This window comes from Danio rerio, chromosome 16 (genome assembly GCF_049306965.1).
Source record: "Danio rerio strain Tuebingen ecotype United States chromosome 16, GRCz12tu, whole genome shotgun sequence".
Taxonomy (NCBI): Eukaryota; Metazoa; Chordata; class Actinopteri; order Cypriniformes; family Danionidae; genus Danio; species Danio rerio.
In genome coordinates, this window is record NC_133191.1 from 58,894,449 (window position 1) to 58,919,725 (window position 25,277).

At 37.8% G+C, this 25,277-nt stretch overlaps 1 protein-coding gene across 4 annotated transcripts; it reads right to left on the reverse strand.

The window, feature by feature from the left end:
* Window positions 1-23,349, reverse strand: wdtc1 (WD and tetratricopeptide repeats 1). 4 transcript variants are annotated; one of them, XM_073925230.1, is made up of 16 exons: window positions 23,155-23,349; window positions 20,883-20,998; window positions 19,787-19,870; window positions 18,185-18,231; window positions 16,611-16,722; window positions 16,030-16,217; window positions 12,808-12,990; window positions 11,981-12,075; window positions 11,791-11,906; window positions 11,632-11,707; window positions 10,594-10,678; window positions 8,978-9,151; window positions 8,348-8,583; window positions 5,764-5,932; window positions 4,660-4,852; window positions 1-1,133 (listed from the first exon to the last, which is right to left on the reverse strand). In XM_073925230.1, the coding sequence occupies exons 2-16, from the start codon at window positions 20,946-20,948 to the stop codon at window positions 936-938; spliced, it is 2,022 nt and encodes a 673-aa protein (XP_073781331.1). In that variant the 5' UTR covers window positions 20,949-20,998; window positions 23,155-23,349; the 3' UTR covers window positions 1-935.
* Window positions 23,350-25,277: the final 1,928 nt, after the last annotated feature.

Genomic DNA, 25,277 nt, shown 5'->3' on the forward strand with positions numbered 1-25,277 from the left:
GAACAGAAACAGTTTATTTGTCCAAAAGAAAGTGCTGCAGACCTATAAACATACTTTGATGAACAAGAACACTCAGTTTCCCGTCCTCAGAAAAGAAAGGAAATCACGTCCAACAGCGTCCGATATAACAAGCCTCGCTTTAGAGACAACCAAGCACTTTGTGACTTTTGGAAATGCGCAGTGCTGTTTAACCATTAATCAGGACTAATTATGTGCAAATACACTCTTTTACCTACATAATACATGTGCTCTGTATGTATATATGCGCACACACATGCACGTATATACCTAAATATATTTACATATAATCTCTTATACACAAATATATTTATATATGAACTATTTCTGTACATATATACACATGGATGTGTGAATTTATATATGCAGGATTTTGTGTACGTATAAATGCACACACAAATATGTATATACATTATGCGCATTGTTATATACAAATATTTTATATATAAGTACATTTTCTATACATGTATACATGGATGTGTGTTTTTATATATACACACAAAACAATTTGTGTAAAGGGTGTATATTTATTATGCATATATAAATGCGCACACATATATATGAAAGATATTTACATATATATTAATGTTCATATAATTTATATACAAATTTAATATATATAGATGTGTGCATTTATATATATATATAATAACATTCTGTGCATATTATGTAAATGCAAATGTGTTTATTTTGCATGCAATCAGTCAGGATTAATCGTTAAACAGCAGTCAATCGAGCGCTACGCTTCACTGATGCTTGTGTTTTGTTGCAGATAGTGATCCGCAGGTGCATGTGCTGTATTGTGCGAGGGGGAAAACACACTTCTCCAGACTTCTGCATAGTGCGGAGCGGCAGCATTGGTTCGTGCGGCGTCGCGAGCTGGATTGCGCAGTAAATGTGTGTGTGTGTGTGTGTGTTCAGCTGGAGCGGCACTGGACCTGACCCTCGGAGCTGTCCTCTTCATCCGACCCCTCGGCCCCGCGGCTGCTCAGACCGCTGATTCTGTAGCCCATGTTCAGCAGCATCACCTCCAGGGGGTCTGCGTTCATGCGCCGCTGGTTAGCCTGCGCTGCGCCCTCCATGTCCTCCACCACACGGCCGTTCTCATTCTCACACTGACCAGAAACAAAAGTAAAAAAATAAAGTGGAGATTACTGCAATATTACTTCTGCAGCAGTGCACAGATAATGCATGACCATATTCAATAATTCAACTGACCTTTCGATAAGCCCCACCCAAAAACTGCCACTGGCTTAGCACCCGTAGCTACGCCCAGGGCCTCTGTCAAGATTGAGCAAAGGAAACAAACCAAATCGCTGTGCATATGGATTGTGCACATCTGATACCCGCCATCCGAAAAGTGTGAACGGGGTGATGGAAGTTTTCTTCCCTTTCCCAATTCAAAAACCCAAGAGGAGAAATGCCAATGTGGATCAAGCTCTGTGAGGGGCGCTGAAGGAGCACAATCCAGTCATATCTCCATCTGTTTTGAGCTACGAATATTTGCAATTACATATCAACAGAACAAAACTGAGATGTGATCACAAACTGAGCACCTGTGATGATCAATCTACTTCACCCGCAGCTGTTTTTTAGTCATTTATAACCCTCATGTCGATGTCAGAGCTACAATTCACCAATGTTTTCGTCCGTCTTTTAGAGATTTAGTCATTGGTGACGATGTTATATCAGGTCTGCTTTTATATTTGGTGTCTGATTAATATTTGCTGGTAGGGAAAATCTATTTGTTCACTTCTGCTTCAATTTATTGATTTTTTTTTTCCCACTGAACTGCAAATTAGAATAGAAACAGTATAAAGAGCACACAAACACACTGACGGATATAGGTGCTGTGCATTGTTATGGGTCACTGATGCTATTATTCGGCACAAATCCATCAGTTTCCCTTTCTAGCTGTTCTTTCTCTGATTGAATGATGTAGAAGCTCTGTCCATTTGTGTTTCCTTGTGGGTTGGTACCGCTATTTTTTTATTGCACAACATTAATCTATCAGGCTTTTTGGCTAAAAAATAGGGAAATCACGGTTTAATTTGTTAATAGATTATTTTTGAAAATCACCCATCCTGCTGTGCATGAACTAATCTGTTGAATGGTCAGCGTATGAGGCGGCAACTCTAATTAAATTATTCTGTAATCGGTTGTCTATTATATGGTGAATATACTCCTGTAATGCAGACTGCAGTCCTTTTTTTGTCTTGCTTTCTCCAATATCTCACCTGTTTGCCAAAAATTACTAAATCATATTCCAATGGCGATGCAGTGGTGCAGTAGGTAGTGCTGTCACCTCAAAGCAAGAAGGTCGCTGGGTCGATCCTCAGCTCAGTTGGTGTTTCTGTGTGGAGTTTGCATGTTCTCCCTGCGTTCGCGTGGGTTTCCTTCGGGTGCTCCGGTTTGCCCCACAGTCCAAACACATGCAGTACAGGTGAATTGGGTAAGCTAATTTGTCCGTAGTGTATGAGTGTGTGTGTGTGGATGTTTCCCAGAGATGGGTTGCGGCTGGAAGGGCATCCGCTGTGTAAAAATGTGCTGGATAAGTCGGTGGTTCATTCCGCTGTGGCGATCCTGGATTAATAAAGGGACTAACCTGACAAGAAATAAATATTCCTGGCAATGTCTGACATTGGCGCATACACATTGTCAATTGAGAGTTTTTGTGACGTCACAGCATTATGGGGAAACTCCAATGGTGGACGAAACATACTATCTCTGAACGCCACAGTCTAAATGATTTCTTTTTAGCCAAAGCAGGATAATTGGCCCTTCGCTAAGCCCCGCCCTACTTAGTTACTGTTGCTACGCCTGTCAAACTTTCATGCCTGGAACGTCTTTTTCAATGTGTATGTGCCGGTGTCAGACATTCCCAGGGATATAACAGGTGCTATATCATATTCACACCCTTACTAGAGCAAGCTTCAGATTGGTTAACGTGGCGCGAATGTCCGCTGAAGTTCAGGTTTTTCAACTTTAGCGATTCTCGAGTTAAGCGCGTCAAATTCGCAAAAAGCTCAACTCGCGCCTCATTCACGGCGCCTCATTTGCGTGAACTGTACCACAGGATGTCGATTTGCATCTTTGCATTGATTAATATGTTAATCTCTTGCGATTGATGCTTCATTTGCATCTGGTGTGACCAGACTCAAATGACTATTACTAAATTCATTTAGAAAATGATATTTAGTAAAAAAAATAAATAAAAATGTGGAAATGTGGAAAAAAAGCCATATTGCCTAACCCTAGTAATCATATTTTTGAGGTATAAAAACATGTATGTGACATCTCTGGAGTGTGAAGTGAAGTTTGAGCTGAGAAGAGCACACAGATAATGTTCTCCAGCTCTCTGAAACTAGCCCCTTTCACACAGTGATACCGGTAAATATCCGGAAAATTTCCGAAACGACTTTACCGGTAAATTTAAAAAAACGCTGTTCACACAGGCGAGGATGTTATGGAATTTTTCCGGAAAAGAGCATTCACACATCCATTCCAAAATACCGGTAAATTCTGACATCACTGACCAGAAATGAGCTCTAAATGGCTGGGCTTGTGTATATAAACATTTGACTACATAACAAACTCTGTGGATGGATCAGTGTTGTGAAAAACTTCGATGAAAACATATAGAGAAACACTTTCGCGTGTCGAGATGTACAGGAAATGTGTGTGTGCTCATGGACTGTTGATGGGCACACGCAAAGCTTGAAGGTAAACAAACAACGGCTTATCATAAGCATCTTATCGATAATTATTTACATGGTTGGCATTAAGATGAACATATAAATGTTATCTGACTAACATCCAGCGGCTAAATGTGTCTGGAAAAATATTCAAAGGCTTTTATTTTTATAAACCGCGTGGATGTGAATGCGTCTGACTGTTCTGATTGGCTAAAGCAGACGTCTCACGTCAGCATGTTCTAGACGTGTACGCGCTTATTACGGCAATCTTCCTTCTGCATTCACACAGCGCAGCATTCCGGCAAATTACCGGTAATGTTACAACTTCTCTTTCCGGAAAATAGCCAGAACTAATTTACCGGTATTTTCAAAAAAGGGCCTGTTCACACATACAAACCTTTCCGGAAAATTGCTGATAATTTTCCGGAAAGGTCTGCATGTGTGAACGGGGCTATTGACTCTTTCAGGCTTTGATTCTAATTGTGGCGTTTTGGTGACTGTCACTTTAAATGCAAATGAGACTGTGCTCTTTTCAGAAGAGGGCGGAGATACAGATAGCTGTGCATCAGCATAGTGACAGATGTGCTTCAGTGTGATGTGGTGTGCTTCAGTGTTCTGTCAGTCTATGTCGCTCCTGTTGCTGTTTATCTAAAACTCCACATCTATAATCCTCTTAGTCTATGCTGACATTATCTTCACCAGCTCAAACACTCTAATGGCTAATGGACAGACAGCTGCCTCTCACTTAGGGCTGCTGCTTATGCTAATGAAATGGAGAGATGGGCACCAGTGGGCGGGGCTTTGCCCTCTGATGACACGTACAAAGGGGGAATGTCAATCAAAGTGTTTTTGCAGTCTGTTTTGATCAAGGCTGGAGATATTCACACACTGCTGACACACACAACTGTGATTTCAGCACAATAGCTCCTCTTTAAGGAGTGTGTACCTCGGGTCTGGGGCTCCAGAGCCGCACCACGGGGTCGATGCCGCTGGTGGCCAGGAAACAGTGTCCGGGATGCGGCTGCAGGCAGTTCACTATAGACTCGTCTCCCTGTAAGATCCGCACCAGATTCGTCGTCTCTTTCTCCCAGATGAAAAACGAGCCGTCGTCTGAACCGCTCACAATGTACTGGCCTTTACTGCAGAGAGAAACCATCAGATACAACTGGAACATATTATTGGAAAAGGATTTAATTCCTTTGATTTTATAATGGGCTTCACAGTGGCTCAGAGGTCAGCACTGTCGCCTCACAGTGAGAAGGTTGCTGGTTTGAGTCCCGGCTGGGTCAGTTGGTGTTTCTGTGTGGAGTTTGCATGTTCTCCTCATGTTGGTGTGGGTTTCCTCTGGGTGCTCCGGTTTCCCACACAGTCCAAACACATGTGCTATAGGGGAATTGATCAACAAAACTGGCCGTAGTGTATGTGTGTTTTTTTGTGTGTGTGTGTGTGTGTGTGTGTGTGTGTGTGTGTGTGTGTGTGTGTGTGTGTGTGTGTGTGCATGCGAATATGTGTGTATGGGTGTTGAAAGCTGAAAAGGCATCCACTATGTAAAACATATGCAGGAATAGTTGGTGGTTCATTCTGCTGTGGCGACCCCTCATAATTTAAAACACGACTGATTCAAAAACAGTCAAACAAAACAACATCAAAACCTGCTTCAAAGGTGAAAATTGGTGTTTATATATATATATATATAAATATAAAACATTTTATACTCTATATTTATGCATAAAAACTAACAAAAACAAACACGGTACACACAAATATATTTTGTAAATATGAACTGAATTTTGAATGCAATTAAATTGCGATTGATCATTTGACAGCAGCATTATTATATGCAAGACATTGGACAACAGTGGTTTGTTCTGTAGCCAATTAGAAATATATATTACTTAAGAGGGCTAACAGTATTGACCACAGTCATTTTTACATTTTTATAATATATATTCTTAATGCATTTGTTTTATTTTTTTTAAACCGACAGGTGACGTCACTACACACATATTTTCTTACAGTATGGAAGTGACTAATGTGTCTGTAAACTGACCTCCCAAAGAAGTTTGCCTCCTTAATGTCGGTGGTGGTATTGCAGTGTCCGCAGTAGCGATGCTTATAGTCAAAACTTCGCTCTCTGAGGACGATCTCATCCTCCGGGATCGACTCCTTCCGGCTGAAATTATGGAAGCGGATTGAGCTGTTCCCCTTCTTGTCATCCGCTAGATAAGGTGCATGAAAAATAGTTTAGATTATTCCAAAAATAATAACACAATGTAAGATTCAAGACAAGAACATATGCGATTCAGGCTCATTAGAATTACGTGCTTCAGCCTACATGTTTTGAAACCGCACAAACATATGTAAACATACGTTTGACTGCAGTTTGTAGGTTAAATGTACACTAGGGGGCAGTGTGATGAAAACAACGTTTGCTTCTTTTCACATTATTGATATTTGCAGGGACATATTATTGAAGGATAAAGGATTATTTTCATGCAGTGCTTTGCATAATATTAAATATACGCCACAAAAAAAAAACGTAACGTCTTTGATTTGTAATGAATTAGTTTGCGTCACCTATCTAACCCCATATGGACAGTTTGTATGACATGGTCAGTTTTATCGTCTTTTTCATAGTGTTGTGCTGCAGAGCGCTCAAGTTTAGCGAAGGTAAAAGCAATGTAAAATCTAGAAAATGCTAGTGTAGCGCTCTTTTTTTCCTTATGTTTGCTTTTGTAAACACTATTGGTTGTGTCTAGCTGATCTGTACGACAAGCGTCGCCTTCTAGTAAACATGTACAAGGGCATGTAGCTAAAATGTACAATAAAATGTACACGTAGTTAGGGATGCAACAATTAACCGATTTCACTATTGACCTCGGTTTAATTGATCATGGTTAATTATTCATAAAGGCTACTCAACACCACATTTCAGCACAGAACAAAACTGCTGCAACTAAACAAAGTTACTCCAACTGTGCACAAGTTTGAAGTTTCGAGCTAGTACATCGAGACTAATAACCATGCACACTGGATTAACTGTGGCTATTAACTAAGGGCCTTTTATATATTGTGTCTTTGCACGCACAAGTTCGTTATTTCCAGTGGAAGTGCATGGTTTGCACGCGCATATTAGGATCGATGCGCTTATGCTTTCCAGTCGCACCAAGTTGAAAGAATGCCACAAATGCACCATGAGTCACATGACAAGAACTGGACTGATCAGCTTCATACTTTTAATGGAATATAAACATTTCTACTTCAAAGAGAAAAAAATACAATACAATAATTTTTTTATTCTTATTTTTATTTTTTTTTATTGTTCTATCATTTATTTTCAGTGTAAAATTATTACTTAATTTTAAATGACTTAATTTTAAATTCTATTGTTTGCTTTTATTATTATTTTGTCATGTATTATTAAGCTACTGAGCAGCAATAAACAAAACTTTAATATAAGGAGTTTTCAGGTGATTTTCTAAACTAGTAGTGTTTGAAATTAATAAATGCATAATATTTTTCAGAGATGGGTTGCAGCTGGAAGGGAATCCACTGCGTAAAACATATGCTGGATAAGTTGGCGGTTCATTCCACTGTGGCGACCCCTGATTATTAAACGGACTAAGCCGAAATGAAAATGAATGAATGCATAATAATCGGGATAACCGTGAAACCGAGATTATTTCTCAGGCTATAATAGTACAACCAAAATCTATAATCGTTGCATCCCTACATGTAGTGCGTATTTCAGATTTTTCCAAATGTAGAGAGCGCCCTCTAGAAGATTTTTCATTTAAAATTTAAAACAAAAAGTACTTAAGTTAGTTATACCAGATCCACAAAAAATGTAGACAGCGCCCTCCAGTGGATTTGTCATCTGAAACGTACAAAAAGTACTCCAAGTAACATATTCTATATTCACAAACATTTAGGATTTGTCATCTGAAAAATTAAATGTACCGCAAGTACTGTATTTCAGATTTGGACAAACGTAGACATCGCCCTCTAGTGGATTATTCAATTTAAACCTTCAACAAAACGTATTTAAATAGCTTTTATCAGATTCAGAAAAATGTAGACAGTGCCCTCTAGTGGATTTGTCATCTAAAATGTACAAAACGTACCGCAAGTATTGCATTTTCATCTAAAGCGTACAAAATGTAGCGTATATAACATATGTCAGCAAACACCACCCTCTAGTGGATCTGAATAATACAAAACGTACCCAAAGTAACGTATTTCAAATTCGCAAAAATGTACAGAGCGCCCTCTAGTAGATGTGTCAACTGAAAAGTACAACAAAACGTACCAAAAGTAACATTTCAGATTTAAAAATAATGTACACAGCGCCCTCTAGTGGATTTGTCATTTGAAAAGTACAACAAAACGCACCCTAAGTAACGCATATTAAATTAGCCTAAAAATCTAGACAGTGCCCTCTAGTGGCCATCTGAAACAGACAAGAAAGCGTACCCTAAGTATTGCATTTCAGATTCACAAAAAATGTAGAGGGCGCCATCTAGTGGATTTGTCTTCTGAAATGCGCAACACAACAGACCTGGAGCAATGTAGTTTGAGTTTAGCACAAATGTAGGCTAAGGCACGCATGTCCAGTGGGCCTAAGCTGAACCTACAGGCGTCTGTTTTGGAGAAGAGCGCTGCCTTGATGTCTTTGTCGAGGGCGTCACAAGCACTGCTGTGCGCCTGCTCAGGGAACTTGCCCTTGAAGTCATTGAGACACTCCAGAGCCTCAGCCACGTACTTCAGCTCAAAGAGGCAGCGCGCTAAACGGAAATGAGCCTTCAGGTGGCCCGGGTTTAGAGACAAGGCCTTCAGACAGTCCCGCAGCGCATCGTAGTGATCTCCATCCCTGCCAGACACACACACACACACACATTAATGTTTACTTGAAAACACATTACAGCTAAATTAAAGCAAAGTTGATCATTTGATGTGCCTGTCACTGAGTATTTCAAGTGTGTTTAAAGTAATCATGCACAGGGAACTGTGTATTTTTAAGGGATGGGATGGTTATAAAAACGATTGCTATTGCTGATTTTGTTTATATACATGTTATTGCGCTGCAACATAGGCTGAATACATGTAACACAGACAGCCAGTTAAGTCTGAGTCTAAAGTGAAAGTGCACATTAGTGGAAGACAGCGCCCAAACTTGCTTGCATGTACAGTGTAAATGCAGACATCAGACACAAGTCCCTTTACAAGCTGATGTAAGCGGATCATCAAAAAATGTCTGGTCTCACCACTTGCGCTTCATGTATGCAGCAGCACGGTTTCCGTACAGCATGGCGTTGGGTCCGGCCTCATGGATGCCCAGACTGTAGAGCTGAATGGCTTGAGTCCACTGCTGACGTGCAAACGCATCGTTCGCTCGCTGCTTTATCCTCTCCAGATGAAGAGGGAGATCACCAGAGCCACTGCTGAATGCACACACAATTATATGAATTAATTATTTTGTAAATATATCATATATACATACAAACATGCGTAGCCACAATGAAAAAATGCATTTCTTTCTTAGGTTTGTCATCTCTAGTCCAAATATTTACAAATTTTAACAGTAAGCATTTTCTGGAAAGGCAAAATGGTTTTATTTTTTTTAAGTTAATAATTTTTTCCTTAAAGCAAGCAAAATATTCTGCCGGTGAGATTAATTATATCAAATTAATAAGAAGATTATTTTATTAACTTTATATTTACATTTTGAACCCCTCAGATTCCAGATTTTCAAATTAAGAGTCGTATATTAACATATCATACATAAATGTAACGCTTATTTATTCAGTTTTTATGTAATGTCTAAATATCATGATGGAATTAGGGATGCACATGAGCAAACAAAACGATCCATTTTTCTTTTAAGCCAAAAAGACTATTAGAATAGCAAGTAAAAAGGAAAAATTTGTTAAGGATCCTACTGTAAATATATCTAAATTTACAATATTTTATTTTAATTATATTATATTTTATTTATATTATATTATAAATTATTATCTTTTAATTATAATATATAATATTTTAATTATATTATATTTTATTACATTTTATTTTATTTATTATTATTATATTTTCTTATATAATTTATTACATTTTATTATATTTAAATTTTATTATATAATATTTTATTTATATTATGTTATATTATATCAACTATATTATATTATATTATATTATATTATATTATATTATATTATATTATATTATATTATATTATATTATATTATATTATATATAGTTTTAATAACAGATTAATAATAACGGATTTATTTTCTCTTTGCCACGATGAAAGTAAATAATATTAGAATAGATATTCTTCAAGACACTAGTATTCAGCTTAAAGTGACAAGGCTTAACTAGGCTTAAAGGCTTAACTAGGGTAATTAGGGTAACTAGGCAGGTTAGGGTAATTAGGCAAGTTATTGTATAACGATGGTTTGTTATGTAGACTAATGGGGGGGGGGGGGGGGGGTCAAAAAATTTAAAGCTGCTTTTATTCTAGCTGAAATAAAACAAATGAGACTTTCTCCAGAGGAACAAATATTGACAGACATACTGTGAACATTTCCTTGCTCTGTTAAACATTATTTGGGAAATATTTAAAAAAGAAAAAAAAGGGTGGCGAATAAATCTGACTTCAACTGTATACATAAATATACACAGTACACGCACACATATATTATGTCAAAACAAAGTTTTAATTTGTATGTGATTAATCATGATCATTTTTGTCCCAGCAACAATTATATTATATTAATTTTACTTTCAGCTGATGTTTAAATGTCAACATCTAGAAAAACCCTGGTTTAGTGGTCCACATATAAACATGATGGAAACAGTGATGCTCATAAATCAACATTACCTGGAGACTTTGGCCAGTTTAAGGCGGCTGGCTGGCAGATGAATCCCATTGGACACACCATTAGTGGTTTTCCCGTTCTGTACGTCTGCAGATCATGAATAAAACCAACACAACATCAGGGGTGCTGCAGTTATGAAGGCTGGTGATATCATTCATATTGATAATACATTTATAATGATATTTTGTGAATGTGTTGTACAATGAATTATATGCAACATCTCTAGTCAATTTACACCAATTCGACACTTCACACATTCATGTCTTTTTCCAAATAAGACTGGCTAAATAATTAATAATAATAATATTAAATATTAAATAAAGGTGGAGCGGTGGCACAGTGGGCAGCAATGTCAGATGACAGCAAAAAGGTCGCTGATTCGAGCCCCGGCTGGGCCAGTTTGCGTATCTGTGTATTCGCATGGGATACCTCCGGGTGCTCCGGTTTCCCCCACAGTCCAAACACCTGCGCTATTGGTGAATTGGGTCGGCTACTGTCTGTAGTGTATGTGTGAATGAGAGTGTATGGGTGTTTCTCAGTGATGGGTTGCAGCTGGAAGGGCATCCGCTGTGTAAAACATATTCTGAATAATTTGGCGGTTCGTTCCGCTGTGGCAACCCCAGATTAATAAAGGAACTATGTCGAAAAGAAAATTAATGAATGAATGATAATAAACTATCACAAAATACACATTTAAAAATTATTACAGAAATATTATATCAATATGGATTAAATAATAAAATAATAAAATTATATTAATAAATATCACATAAGATTTTATTAAATACTAAAAAAAATTTAATTGCAATATATATAAATATATATATATATATATATATAAATAAATATACATATATATAAATATATATATATATATATATATATATATATATATATATATATATATATATATAAAAATAAATATATATACATATAAATAAATATATATATATATATATATATATATATATATATATATATATATATATATATATATATTTAAATAAATAAATATAAATATGACTGCATTCACAGCTTACCTGTTGACGAATGGCACTTTTTGGGCAGCAGAAAAGTGTACGGCCTCTGCTTAAACGTCAGGTCGAATAAATACACCTGCAAACACAAAGCAGCGAATAAAACATCTTCAGTTCTGCTTAAAAACATCAGCAGAAAGACAGCAGGACCGGTTTCTTTACTTGTTCTCCACCCATGTTGACCAGCAGCTCGGTGCCGTCAGGACTGAACGTAACGTAAGTCGCCACTAGAACTCGCAACCTGTTATTATAGTCCGGAAGCTTCACAGGTAAATGACCTGCAAACAGAGACACACTTCAGTAAAATCTTAAAACTCCATTCATGAGCATCGAAACAACGCTAACAACAAACCTGCAACATAATACTGTCCAGCGCCATCCGGTATTGACTTTCGCTTATCGCAAAACGTGTGAACGCCTGCTGACGAACTCTGACTCAGAGACTTCCTGGAAGACAATTAATCAATAATAATAATAATAAAAACAACAAGTGAATCCACTGATACAACAGAACGTTCTGCTAATTTTTAACCAAAATCTGCTCATCTGCTTCTCCTTTTCTGATGATTCTGATTGGCTGAAATATGCTTAGCCACTCCCCTATGACCGTTAGTTTGCTGCAAGCAAAAGACGAGAGGCGGGGCTCCAAAATAAAACCCCGCCCCCTACACTAATAATTAGTTTCAATTGGAAATATGTTATTACACTTCAGTAAAAGTCTGCAACAACTTCCACTTGATGAAGACTTGAACAATATTTAATCAGCATTTTCTTTAACTCCTTTAAAGTCCACCTGAACTGGAAGCTGCTGAGACTTTTAATTACAGTATGTTGATGTTCTTCCAACTGAAACTGAGTATTGAGTAGGGGGCGGGGCTTTCTTCTGCACATCATTTCCTTAAAACGAACTAACAGTAAAGGGGGCGTGGCTAAAAAATAAAGTGTCTGAAGCATCAAACTGACATGAACAGAGCAGGAGCCGCTCCACATACAGTAGCTCTACATGGACATGAGCTCAATATTTCTGTGGTGATGCAATATAAATCCCTCATACTGTTAAATAAAAAGGGTTTGTCTCCAACAATTAATCTGACTGCGCATTTACAAAACACCCTTAAATCATTTTTGATTTTAGATGGATTTTAATATAACGCTGATAACGCTTCTGATAACGCTGACCTGTGATTGTGGATCATCCTGATGTCGTAGAGCCGCACGAAGGGCCCGTTGGCTCCAACCGCAAGGTAATTGTTGTCTCGAGGGTTCACGGCCAGACATTTGGCCTCGACGAGCTGACCACAATACTCTGTCAGATCGATCAGAACATCAGAGCGCTTGCTGCTCTCTCTCAGATCATACTGCCTGCAGAGACACACACACACACGTTTAAAACACACACACACCGAAAAAACACAACCACAAATCAGAAAAAAGTGTGGATAGTATGGAAAAGACAAATAAAACAGAAAGTCGGGATTTCTACATGTACTTTGACTTGTACTTCATTAGAGACAATATGAACACACAATATTAAACTTTTTGTTTGGTCAACTTCATTTCAGTTGTAAATGAAATACCAGACTGGTTGTTGGTTTGAGAGGGGGGAACAGTGGATGCATGGAACAGGAGGCGTGAGGAGGAAAGATTTGCAGCCTGCAGGAAGAGATCTGAATGTCTCTCCCTCTAGAGACACTAAGGCTGCTTTCACACCTACACTTTTGTTTGGGAACGTGTCTCGTTTGCCCAGTTAGCGCGGTTCGTTTGGCATATGTGAACAGGGCAATCGCGCTCTGTTCCATGCCAAAGTAATCGCTCCGAGATCGCTTGAATGAGGTGGTCTCGGCTCGACTGAAACGAACCCTGGAGCGGTTTGATTGCAGTGAGAAAGCGATCCGATCCGAGCGCGGTTATATCACAGTGTTTTATGGATATGTAATAGGCTTACGGCTATATGAAGAGAGAATTATGAGTATGGCGGGAAGTTTCGCGAGTCTCCGGATGCTTGCAAACGAGTGATGATCTCCCGGTAATCTCGCGTCTCACTCCCGGTCCTCAAATAGGCATCGTCGCGCACCCTTATCACCCCTCCCCACCGCGTCTCTACTCAGGCACGCGCGCACCCTGTCAAACACCACCAAACCACCACCTCTCCTGACAGCTGAGCGGGACGCTGCAAAATAAACCCTGACACTCTGACCAATGTGAGGAGAGTTTACTCACACGTGACTTGTTTTAGCTCTTTTGGTCTGATTAGAAACTTTGCAGTGTGAAAGCGAACCGCTCCAAGAGCAAAGAGCAACAATGAAACAATTGTAATCTCTGTTTCAGAACAACTGAATCCATTCACAGGTGTGAAAGCACCCTGAGTGAAACCAGATACCACAAAGCGAGCGACGCAAACCAACGGAAGAATGCCAACAGCCTCTCTGTAGGGAACCAGAACCCGACAAAGCCTCTATATCAGTGGATCCCAACCTTTTTTTGCCTGTGACCCCATTTTCCCTGAGAAAATATTGCAAGGCCCCCCTCCACATTTAATGATATCATCGCTCATATAAATTTGCAGTAGGTATGTCAAAATAAAGATTGTTTTCAAACATACAATATGTTTATTACAATATCTAGATATTCTTATGCACAAATAATAGCCTAATGTAAAATATAAAAGTCGTCTGCAAATATCTTATTCATTTGGATGGCTTCATGCATTTGTTAACAGGAACTGTGGCGCAGATAACGCACTGTGGCTGGGTCAGGGACTCTTTGCTTCGAGAAAATGAAATAAAACCCCAGTTCAGGTAACCATCTTGGTGTTTCCAGTATTGCCATTGCTGTATTACAGCAGAAGGTGGTGAATTATGAACACTCTGCTGATGTCCTCATTTCTCCAAAGCTTATAAATCACACACAATCAGTTTTTTCAGAAAGTGAAACTGCACAGAGTGTTTAGAGGAGAGAACACACCGGCTGTGCAGGAGAGACTCAATGGAAACCTATGAAACGTCTCATGATATGTCTCTCACACACACACACACACACACACGCTATGCTTGAGTTACAAAAACAGCGCTGAGTAAGCTACTTAAAGGTAATTTCTAATTACATCCAGTGTTATTGTTACTGTATTTACTGCAATGAAACTTCTCATCCACTGATAAAGCAAAGGGATTACGATTAACCACTTCCTGAACTCAAACTTTAGAGTTCATATTATTAAAGTTTGTAATTTGAGTTGGGATGGAGTTTCACTTTGTAAGCACTTTATTTACTGTAGTTTGTAACACTCCACACCAAGCTGCAAATTATAAATATAATAAATAGAAGCTTGTTTAGGGCGACGCAGTGGCGCAGTAGGTAGTGCTGTCACCTCACAGCCAGAAGGTCGCTGGTTCGCTGCTTGCCTGTTGTGTGTGTATTTGTGTGTGTGGATGTTTCCCAGAGACGGCTGGAAGGGCATCCGCTGCGAAAAAACGTGCTGGATAAGTTGGCGGTTCATTCCGCTGTGGCGACCCTGGATTAATAAAGGGACTAAGCCGACAAGAAAATGAATGAGAAGCTCGTTTAAAAGCAGATATTCCTCCAGCTGGTGTGTCCTCTAGATGTAGAGCAGTAAAGAGCGGAGGAGTGTGTGTTCTTTCATGTCCAAACGTCATTCAGAGCCTGTGTGTGTGTGTGTGTGTGTACCACTCTCGATGGGCCAAACGGACATGCAGCCAACACAACATCTGGAGCAGCGCACACACACACACACACACACGCACACACGCACGCACGCACACACACGCACACACACGCACACACACACACAGTTGAAGGACACCTCAGCCCCTTCCCGAGAGCCTCATTAACCTTAAGAAGAACAAATGACAGAGCTTCTGCTGAGCGCTCGTGTGTGTGTGTGTGTGTGTGTGTGTGAGCGCGCAAGTGTGTGCGTGTGTTTGTGTGAGTGCAAGTATGTGTCCATGTACATTTGTTCATGTGTGTGTATGTGCAAGAGTGTGAGTGCACATTTTTTTTCATGTGTGCATGTGTGTTTGTGTATGTACATGTAGAAAATAAACAATTCATATATATTTTACTCGAACAGGTAATGTTGATTTCTACGCAACATGATGCTGTTAAAGGATTAATTACGACTAATGGCATACAATATAAATAAGTTTACATAATAATTGTGTGTATATTTATATTAAGTCAATCTGGCAACCTGCTCTTGCATGCGTTTTGATCCAGGTGTGCAATACCCAGTTCAACCACTGGGTGAGAAACTTAAATATTGCACCTTTAAAGTAGCTAAGAAAAACAGATGTTCTTGAGGGAAATGTTATTTTACAAGAAATGATGTTACATCATCACATATTCTCCCAGAATGTTGCAGTTGTATTTCTCATCTCCTGGTACCTGATGAGTCCGTCCTCGGCGGCGCTCCAGAAGGTATTTGGCCACATGGGGGCAGTAGCGATGCGCTTCACTCTGTTGGTGTGATCAGAGAACATGTGGATCGTCTCCTTCGCCGTCACGTCGTGAACGTGCACTTTAGTGTCTGCAGCTCCTGTGATCAAGATCCGGTCGTCAGAGTGCGGGAGGAACTGAAACACACAGACACACACATTAACACCCACAAGCAAACAAATAAACACACACGTGCACAGACATGCGCACACACAAAAAGACCCACAAACCAAACACATGCAAGCACATGCACACACAAACAAATGCACACAAACACATGCATAAGCAAAAACATGTACACGCAAAAACACCTGCAAACACACATGCACACAAACACATGAACACAAACATGAACGCACACACATGCACACACAAATAAACAAACATGCCCACACAAAAAAACTAAAACACATATGGACACACACAAACACATGCACAAAAACACACAAGCACAAAAGCACATGCACACAGAGACAGTTACACAGAGCACGTTCTGCATGGCACACTTTAAAGCAGACGTGAATGTTCACCTTGACGGAGAAGATGTTAGCGGCGTGTCCCGTGTGCATAGTGATCAGTTTACTGTGTCTGAAAGGATCCCAGATGATGGCGTGCTGATCGTCTGAACCCGACGCCAACAGACTGGAAAAAAACACGAGTTTAGTGTGTTTATGAATAAACACGTCTGGCTTTAAAGTCATAAAATATAACATAAATATAATAAAATCGAAAACACGTTTCTAAAAATGTCTGCGTCCCCGTAGTAAAGTGTAATGTTGCACATATACAAATGATGAAAAAGCATCACCATAAACAATTTATTTTGTGACACCACAATATAAACCAAAGGGCATAATGGGAAACGACTGACTTTTAATTTTGTCTATACGATATACCCTCACCGGCCACTTTATTAGGTACACCTTACTAGTACTGTGTTGGACCCTTTCTGCCTTCAGAACTGGCTTAATCTTTCATGGCGTAGATTCAGCAAGCTACTGAAAATATTCCTCAGAGGTTTTGCTCCATATTGTCATGATAGCATCACACAGTCGCTGCAGATTTGTCGGCTGCACATCCATGATGCCAATCTCCCGTTCCACCACATCCCAAAGCTGCTCTATTGGATTGAGCTCTGGTGACTGTGGAGGCCATTTGAGTACAGTGAACTCATCGTCATGTTCAGCAGTCTGAGATGATTGAGCTTTATGACATGCTGCGTTATCCTGCTGGAAGTAGCCATCAGAAGATGGAGACACTGTGCTCATAAAGGGATGGACATGGTCAGCAGCAATACTCAGGTAGGCTGTGGCGTTGATGCTCAATTGGTACTAATGGACCCAAAGAAAATCTCCCCCACACCATTACACCACCACCACCAGCCTGAACCGCTGATACAAGGCAGGATGATCCATGCTTTCATGTTGTTGAGGCCAAATTGTGAGCCGAGCATCTGAATGTGTCAGCAGAAATGGAGACTCATCAGAGCAGCAACGTTTCTCCAATCTTCTATTGTCCAGTTTTGGTGAGTCTGTGTGAATTGTAGCCTCAGTTTCCTGTTCTTAGCTGACAGGAGCGGCACCCGGTGTGCTCTTCTGCTGCTGTAGCCCATCCGCCTCAATGTTGGACGTGTTGTGTGTTCAGAGATGCTCTTCTGCTTATTTGAGTTACTGTTGCCTTTCTATCAGCTGGAACCAGTCTGGCCATTCTCCTCTGACCTCTGGCCTAATCAACAAGGCATTTGCGCCCACAGAACTGCCGCTCACTGGATATTTCCTCTTTGTCGGAGCATTCTCTGTAAACCCTAGAGATGGTTGTGCATGAAAATCCCAGTAGATCAGCAGTTTCTGAAATACTCAGAGCAGTGCGTCTGGCAGCAACAACCATGCCACGTTCAAAGTCTCTTAAATCCCCTTTCTTTCCCATTCTGATGCTCGCTTTGAACTGCAGCAGATCCTATTGACCATGTGTAAATGCATTGAGCTGCTGCCATGTGATTAGCTGATTACAAATATGCATTAACGAGCAGTAGGACAGGTGTACCTAATAAAGTGGCCGGTGAGTGTTTATCGTATTGCACAGCTCTAGACTGAACACAACTTACTCTCCTTTCTCATTCCACTCCAGACAGTTGACACAGCCTGAGTGACCCTGAAAAATACACAATTAACAAACAATACGTTAATATTAGAGCAGGAAGCACAAATCCAATAGTTATTCACACTTAGGATGATAACTATAAATATTAATATAATGATAGACATATTTCTGCCCAACCACCACAGGATAACAATCTGTTTATTTTATTAGTTGATGCTTTTTTTGGCGACGCAGTTGCACACTGATTCGTCTCACAGCAAAAAGGTCGCTGGTTTAAGCCTCAGCTGGGTCAGTTGCTGTGTGGAGTTTGCATGTTTTCCCCGTATTGGCGTGGGTTTCCTCCGGGTGCTCTGGTTTCCCCCACAAGTCCAAAGACATGTGCAGGGTTCAACGCTAAGGATTTTTTATATGGGTCCGATCGGGCCATTGGTTGAGATTTTTACTTGCCCTGCCAAAATTTTCACTGGCCCCACCAAAAAAACTAAAAAGTTAATAGCTATTTCTTAGCCACATATTTTAAATAGTGGCAAAATTATGCCTGTGAATCTAGAACTTAAACATTTTAAATATGTTAATAAATGTATAATGAGCAAAATTCGTAATTTTATGCAAATGAAAGAGCAGTATGAAAAATGTGCTAGTATTTTAATGCAATTCTAAATAGTTTTTATAAAAATGGCTTTCCAAACTGACAACAGTTTTTTTTTTTTCTTTTTTTCAGTTTCTTAATTTTGTTCCCATCTAATTGTCTGCTTCTAAGACTTTAGAAACAGACGTTTTCTTTTAGCCTCATTATTTAATTATGTTACCATGTTGCCATCTTTTCGCTGTGCTGGTTGTTACCAGGTTACAAAAAAAAAAGTGCTCATCGTTACTGGCCGATAGGGGCCAGTAACAATCCTGTCTACTGTCCCGAGTGTCTTTCACGCTGGCCCCGGGCCACCGGGCAGTCCTTACTGTTGAGCCGTGATGTGGTACAGGTGAACTGGGTAAGCTAAACTGGCCGTAGTGTGTGTGTGTGTGTGTGTGTGAGAATGAGAATGAGTGTGTATGGATGTTTCCCAGTGATAGGTTGCGGCTGGAAGGACATCCGCTGCCCTTCCACAAAAAAAAAAGTGCTTAATAAGTTGGCGGTTCATTCCACCGTGGCAACCCCAGATTAATAAAGGAACTAAGCCGAAGAGAAAATTAATGAATGATGCTTTTCTTTTTGTATTGACAGCTTTTATCCAGCAGGGGTCCGCAGTGTTTCATTGCTTAATTATTTATTATTCTTAATTACAGCAGCGGTCTGAACTCTGCTGCTGTTTTACATTTAGAATGATTATTAAAACTCCATCTCTATCATTATAATTACCATGCTTAATGTGAGAACGGCCTTTGAGCTGTGTGTAGGAATAGAGTCATAATTACTGATTTTTCTTTTATATCAAAATGATTACAGTATTAAGTAAAGATCATGTTTTATAAAGATATTTTCTAAATTTCCTAACATAAATATATTAAAACGTAATCTCCGGTTATGAATAAGCATTGCTAAAAAACTGTGTGTGTGTATGATATAACCTGACGACTGTGAAGTATAAAGCAATAATTCATAAATCACCTGTAGTTCGGCCTCCAGCCCCAAACGCTTGATGAACGGGTCAGTGACATGATAGTGCCTCTGGAAGTCCAGCGCTCTGTTCTCCTGCACACACACACAAATTATTAGTACTATTTAGAGGAATTACTAGAAAACATGTACCCAAAAAAAAGATCAATAATGTTGAAGTCCATGTGAACTACAAGTTGCTGCAGATTTTAATACAGTATGATGACGTATTTCCAAATGAAACTAAATATTGAGTAGGGGGCAGGGTTTGAGCTCCGCCTCTAATCTTTCACTCACAGCAAACTATCGATTGAAGAGGCATGGCTAAGCCAATCAGAAAAGGACTGGTATTGCAAAGCAGATGAGCAAAGTTTTTTTTCCAATCAGTTACCTTGCACAGATGTATTGTTCACTTTAAGACAAATGATGTGCGCTTGCAAAATAAACACTGTACATTTAGATTTCATGCACTTTTTAAAGGCAGTCCATGTCGCTCCTGTTGCTGTTCATTTAAAACTCCACATCTATAATCCTCTTAGTCTATGCTGACATCATCTTCAGCAGCTCAAACACTCTAATGGCTAATGGCTGCTTCTCACTTAGGGCTGCTGTTTATGCTAATGAGATGGTCACTAGTGGGCGGAGCTTTCCCCCTCTGATGACACGTGCAAAGGGAGAATGTCAATCAAAGTGTTTCTGCTGACTGTTTTTATCAAGCCTGATCATATACAACCGAATTAATTCATGTTGCCCATTAGAGGCTGGAGATATTCACACACTGATGTCACTCAAATGGGTTTAAACCCCTTATAAAAGTGTTTTTTGCATAATAGCTCATCTTTAAGTAATAATGCAGTGTTTATTTTTTCTCTGATTGGGGTTTACTAGCTGGAGGGCAACCTGTCCATCAAAATGAGATCCACCAATAGCAAGCCACAACCATCCAAGATAGAAAATCAAGCCCCGCCCACATTTAGTGTTGACCCAATAAGGGAAATACAGCACGTTAGAGATGATATCGCAAATCTCAGATTATACATATACTAATGCCATTTCTATTTCACGATGACTTTTCTAAATGTTTTTCCTGAATTCTGTGTTTGCTCACCCTGATCTGCCGGTGCAGGAGATCCCCAGTGATGTTCCTCAGTGTCATGGTCTCACAGCACGTCATGGAGCGTCCAATCAGCGCTCTGCATTTAAGTGCCAAACATCTGCAAACATCTGCGCAAAAATAAAAAAGCCTCTCGCAGAGGCCGAGATCCTACAGGCAAAAACACAAGCAGAGCAACATGTGATCCGCGTACTCACGTCCAAACAACATTGCTTCTAATCTCTTCTGTTCATCAAGAATGCATTTAATTGATCACATATAATGCAGTAAGTATTATTACAACTTGAAATAGCTGTTTTCTATGACACTAAATTAATAATAAGCTTTAAAAATAAATAAATAAATAAATGACTATTTTTTGCAAGTAATCTCTTCTGTTCATCAAGAATGCATTTAATTGATCACATATAATGCTGTAAATATTATTACAACTTAAAACTTGAGCTGTTTTTTATGACACTAAATTAATAATAAGCTTTAAAAAAATAAATACATTTTGTCTGTTCATCAAGAATGCATTTATTTGATTAAAAATAATGCAGTAAAATATTATTATGATCTATAATAGCTGTTTTTTATGACCTTATTTTAAAAATAATTGATCAAATTAAATGCAGTAAAATATTTTTGCAATAAAAAGTACCTGATTTATAAGAAACTAGCTTTCAAATAACCTAATAAATAAATTACTACTTTATAATTTTACTATTTATAAATCAATAAATTACTATTTTAATGCAGTAAAATGTCAAAATAGTATTAAAATAGTTGTTTTCTATGACACTAGATTAAAAATAAACTTTAAAAATAATTAAATGACTATTCTTTGCAAGTAATCTCTTCTGTTCATCAAGAATGCATTTATTGGGTCAAAATAACACAGTAAGATTAGTGAAACATTATTACAATTTAAAGTAGCTGTTTTCTATGACACTAGATAAAAAATAAACTTAATAATTAAATCAATAAATTTAACTTTTTTGCAAGTAACTTCTCCTGTTCAGCAATAATCCATTTAATTGATTGACTGATATAATGCAGTAAATATTATTAACATTTAAAATAGCTGCTTTCTATGACACTAGATTAAAAATAAACTCAAAGTATAAATATATTGCAATTTTTTGCAAATAATCTCTTGCTCATATCAATCAATAATGTATTTGTTATATTATTTGAAAATATTATTTTGAAAATGCATTATATTATTTGAAAATAATGCAGTAAATAATGCAGCTGTTTTCCAGGACACTAGATTAAAAATAAACTAACAAAATAAATCAATAAATGACTATTTTTTGCAAGTAATCCCTTCTGTTCATCAAGAATGCATTTATTCGATCAATAACAGTGTAGTAAACTTTGTGAAATAATATTACAAGTTAAAACAGCTGTAGTCTATATGAATATACAGTAAATGTCATTTATTTTTGTGATTTAAAGTTGAATTGTCGTCTTCAGTCACATGATCCTTCAGAAATCAGTGTAATATTAGGATTTATTTGACAATCAATAAATATTTGTGAGTATTATTTTTACTGAAAACAATCATTCTGCTTTATATTTCGGTGCAAACTGATGCATTTAATTTTTTTAGCAATCACAAGTAATAATTTCAGAAAAGCATTTCTGATCGAATAATTGTCGGATTATAAATGCCATGGTCACAACTTTTGATCGATTTATGCAACATTGATGATTTAAAGCATTCATATTTATTTAAAATGCTAATAATATTAGATATATTTCAAACTAGCAAATAGATTTTAATCAAAAGTTTCTCACCAGTACTCAGCATACGATAACATCGCAGCTTTTATTATTTCAAATCTGCCATAATCAAATTAAATATGTTCATAAATAATTCATTTAAAATCTGCACATATTATTAATACATTCCGCATCATCTGAACAGTGTCATACAGTTTTCCAGTATAGTTTATCAAGCATATCTAACACATTTAACACAAGCCAGCATAGATGTATTGACTGTAAATAAGTGCGTGGATGTGAAATAAACTAAATATATTGAAATAATGTGTCTGTCAGCTGATGTGACGCTTCACCAAAACATAAACAACAGACTGGACTAGCATTAGCCGATTAGCGAAAGCATCAAAACTGCGCATTCAAACCATTCTGACAGCTCTAAACACCCAGAAAGCACATTTAAACACGTTAAATTATGTTTATTTATAAATCAACAGCTAATGTCAGCAGTGTGTACGTGTCTGTGTAGTGTGTATGTGTGTTTAAAGCGTCTTACCTGGGAGTCTGGCCTTTATCTACGCAGATCCAGAGCTCCAAATTGGCCCGTAAAACTCAGATACAATCTCTCGAATTAATCTAAACACCTTAATTAATCGCTGTTAATGAGGCTGGGGAAAAATTAACTAGCTGTTATGCAGCATTGGTGAGATTTTGAAGCCACAGAAATAACGAGCTTCCTTGACTGAACGCTGACAGCGTGGGTTGCCAGATCCGTTCATATACAGTCCGGCGATCGACGTGTTTAGACAAAAAGAAATGAATACATTAATTAATGAATTTTTAAAAATCCAACCTTGATGTCTTAAATCAGATTTGTATAATGTTATATTAGTAATATCATGTAATTTATTTAATTGACATGCCTGTAATTGCACTTTTTTCAACGGAACGCGATGTAAAAACACTGATTTGACATTTTTTTCCTGAAAACATTAATTAAACCAAAATAATCGCTCCAAATGATTTTCTTCACAAATATTATTGTAATATTTACGTGTATTGATTTTAGATGTATACTGTTCTAATATGGATTGAAGGCTTTTGAACCTAAAGGAATATCTGGCAACCCTATCATTTTCTCAACGCAGTTCCTGTTTGAGCCGAAAGTAAATTTACAAAATACAAGTCATCTGGGGTCAGTTGTATAAAGCGCTTATAGAAGTCTTCAAAAAGTTAGTCATATTTTTGTTTTACTAAAGACTGTAACTTATTAAATTATATTTAAATAACCTAAGGTGAACTGTGCTGACTTTAATATGAAAACTAGGCTAGCTGGTGAAACTACTATACACATAAACTTAATAAACATGCATAAAGTAGCTTAAATCCTTCATAAATCAAACTTTCATACGCAATTGAAACTACTGCACATAAAAGCAGACATTTTTGCTGTTATGCTTTTGATATAATGTATTTTTTTAATGAATGTGTAAGTAATTGTACTTACTTTGCAATGAAACTAATAAATAAAGGAAAATGCTGCATGGCGTTACTCTGAAAACTTTACAAAAGCATCAGATCATGACCTGAACTTCAGATTATTTACTTTACATTGATTTATCTAATGTGTTTTAAATGAGCACTACTCTGTGGTTTGATTATTCATGAATGTAAAAGAATATCTGGCAACCCCAAAATGTTCTCAAGTCATTTCCTGATTAAAGATAAAAATTACTAAATACTTAGATGACCATTAAGCAGTTGTGTAAAGTAACTAAATACAAATACTCAAATGACTGTAATTCAGTAGTTTTTCTCACTAATTGTAATTTACCAAGTATAGTTTTATTAATGTGTACTTTACTTTCCCCTGAGTACATGTTTAGTGCAGTATCTGTACTTTTACTCCACTACTGTCCTTCAGCCTGCAGTCACTACTTTAATTCGTATCTGATTAGTATGGCCAGACAGAATCTGCAGACATTTTTTGCTGTTTCTGCTGAGAATATATTGTTTGAAAATCTGCGGATTTATGCTGAATGATTTTAGGAACATCATTACTAAAAACCTAATATATGAATCAAAATTAAAAAAATAATATTAATTAAATAAATAAACATTTAGCTAATGTTTACAATGCAAATCCAATTAGATCCACTTATTTGGTGAACAAAGGAAGTCTCTTATTTAATATATCCACTAAAAGACCGAAAATATTACTGCACAAACTATATTGTACATAAATCAGATGAACACTTTAATATTACTATTATTATATCATAGTAATATTAGTGAAATTAATGTGAATACATATAATGATTGAATAAATATAAATGTACACACATTTACAAAATGATTTACTGAATGATGGGATAAAAAAATGGAGAGGGGTCTGTCTGCAGACCTGGTGTAGTGCAATCTGAGCTGCATCCAATGCTTTTTAATGGGCTCACCTGACCCCACCCCTAACCCTACCCATCACAGTGAAGTCACTCACTCCATTGAGTGCATTGTGTCTGACATTGCATCTCTGAGTGATGCATTCTCAGCTTGCATCATTAAGGCTGCATCCAGATACTATTGGCAAAATCTATGGATATCAGTGTGGGCCTACTGATTAGTCCTTGTTTAACTATTTGTTGGTGAAACTAGCATGAAAACTAAATGTACAATGTCTAT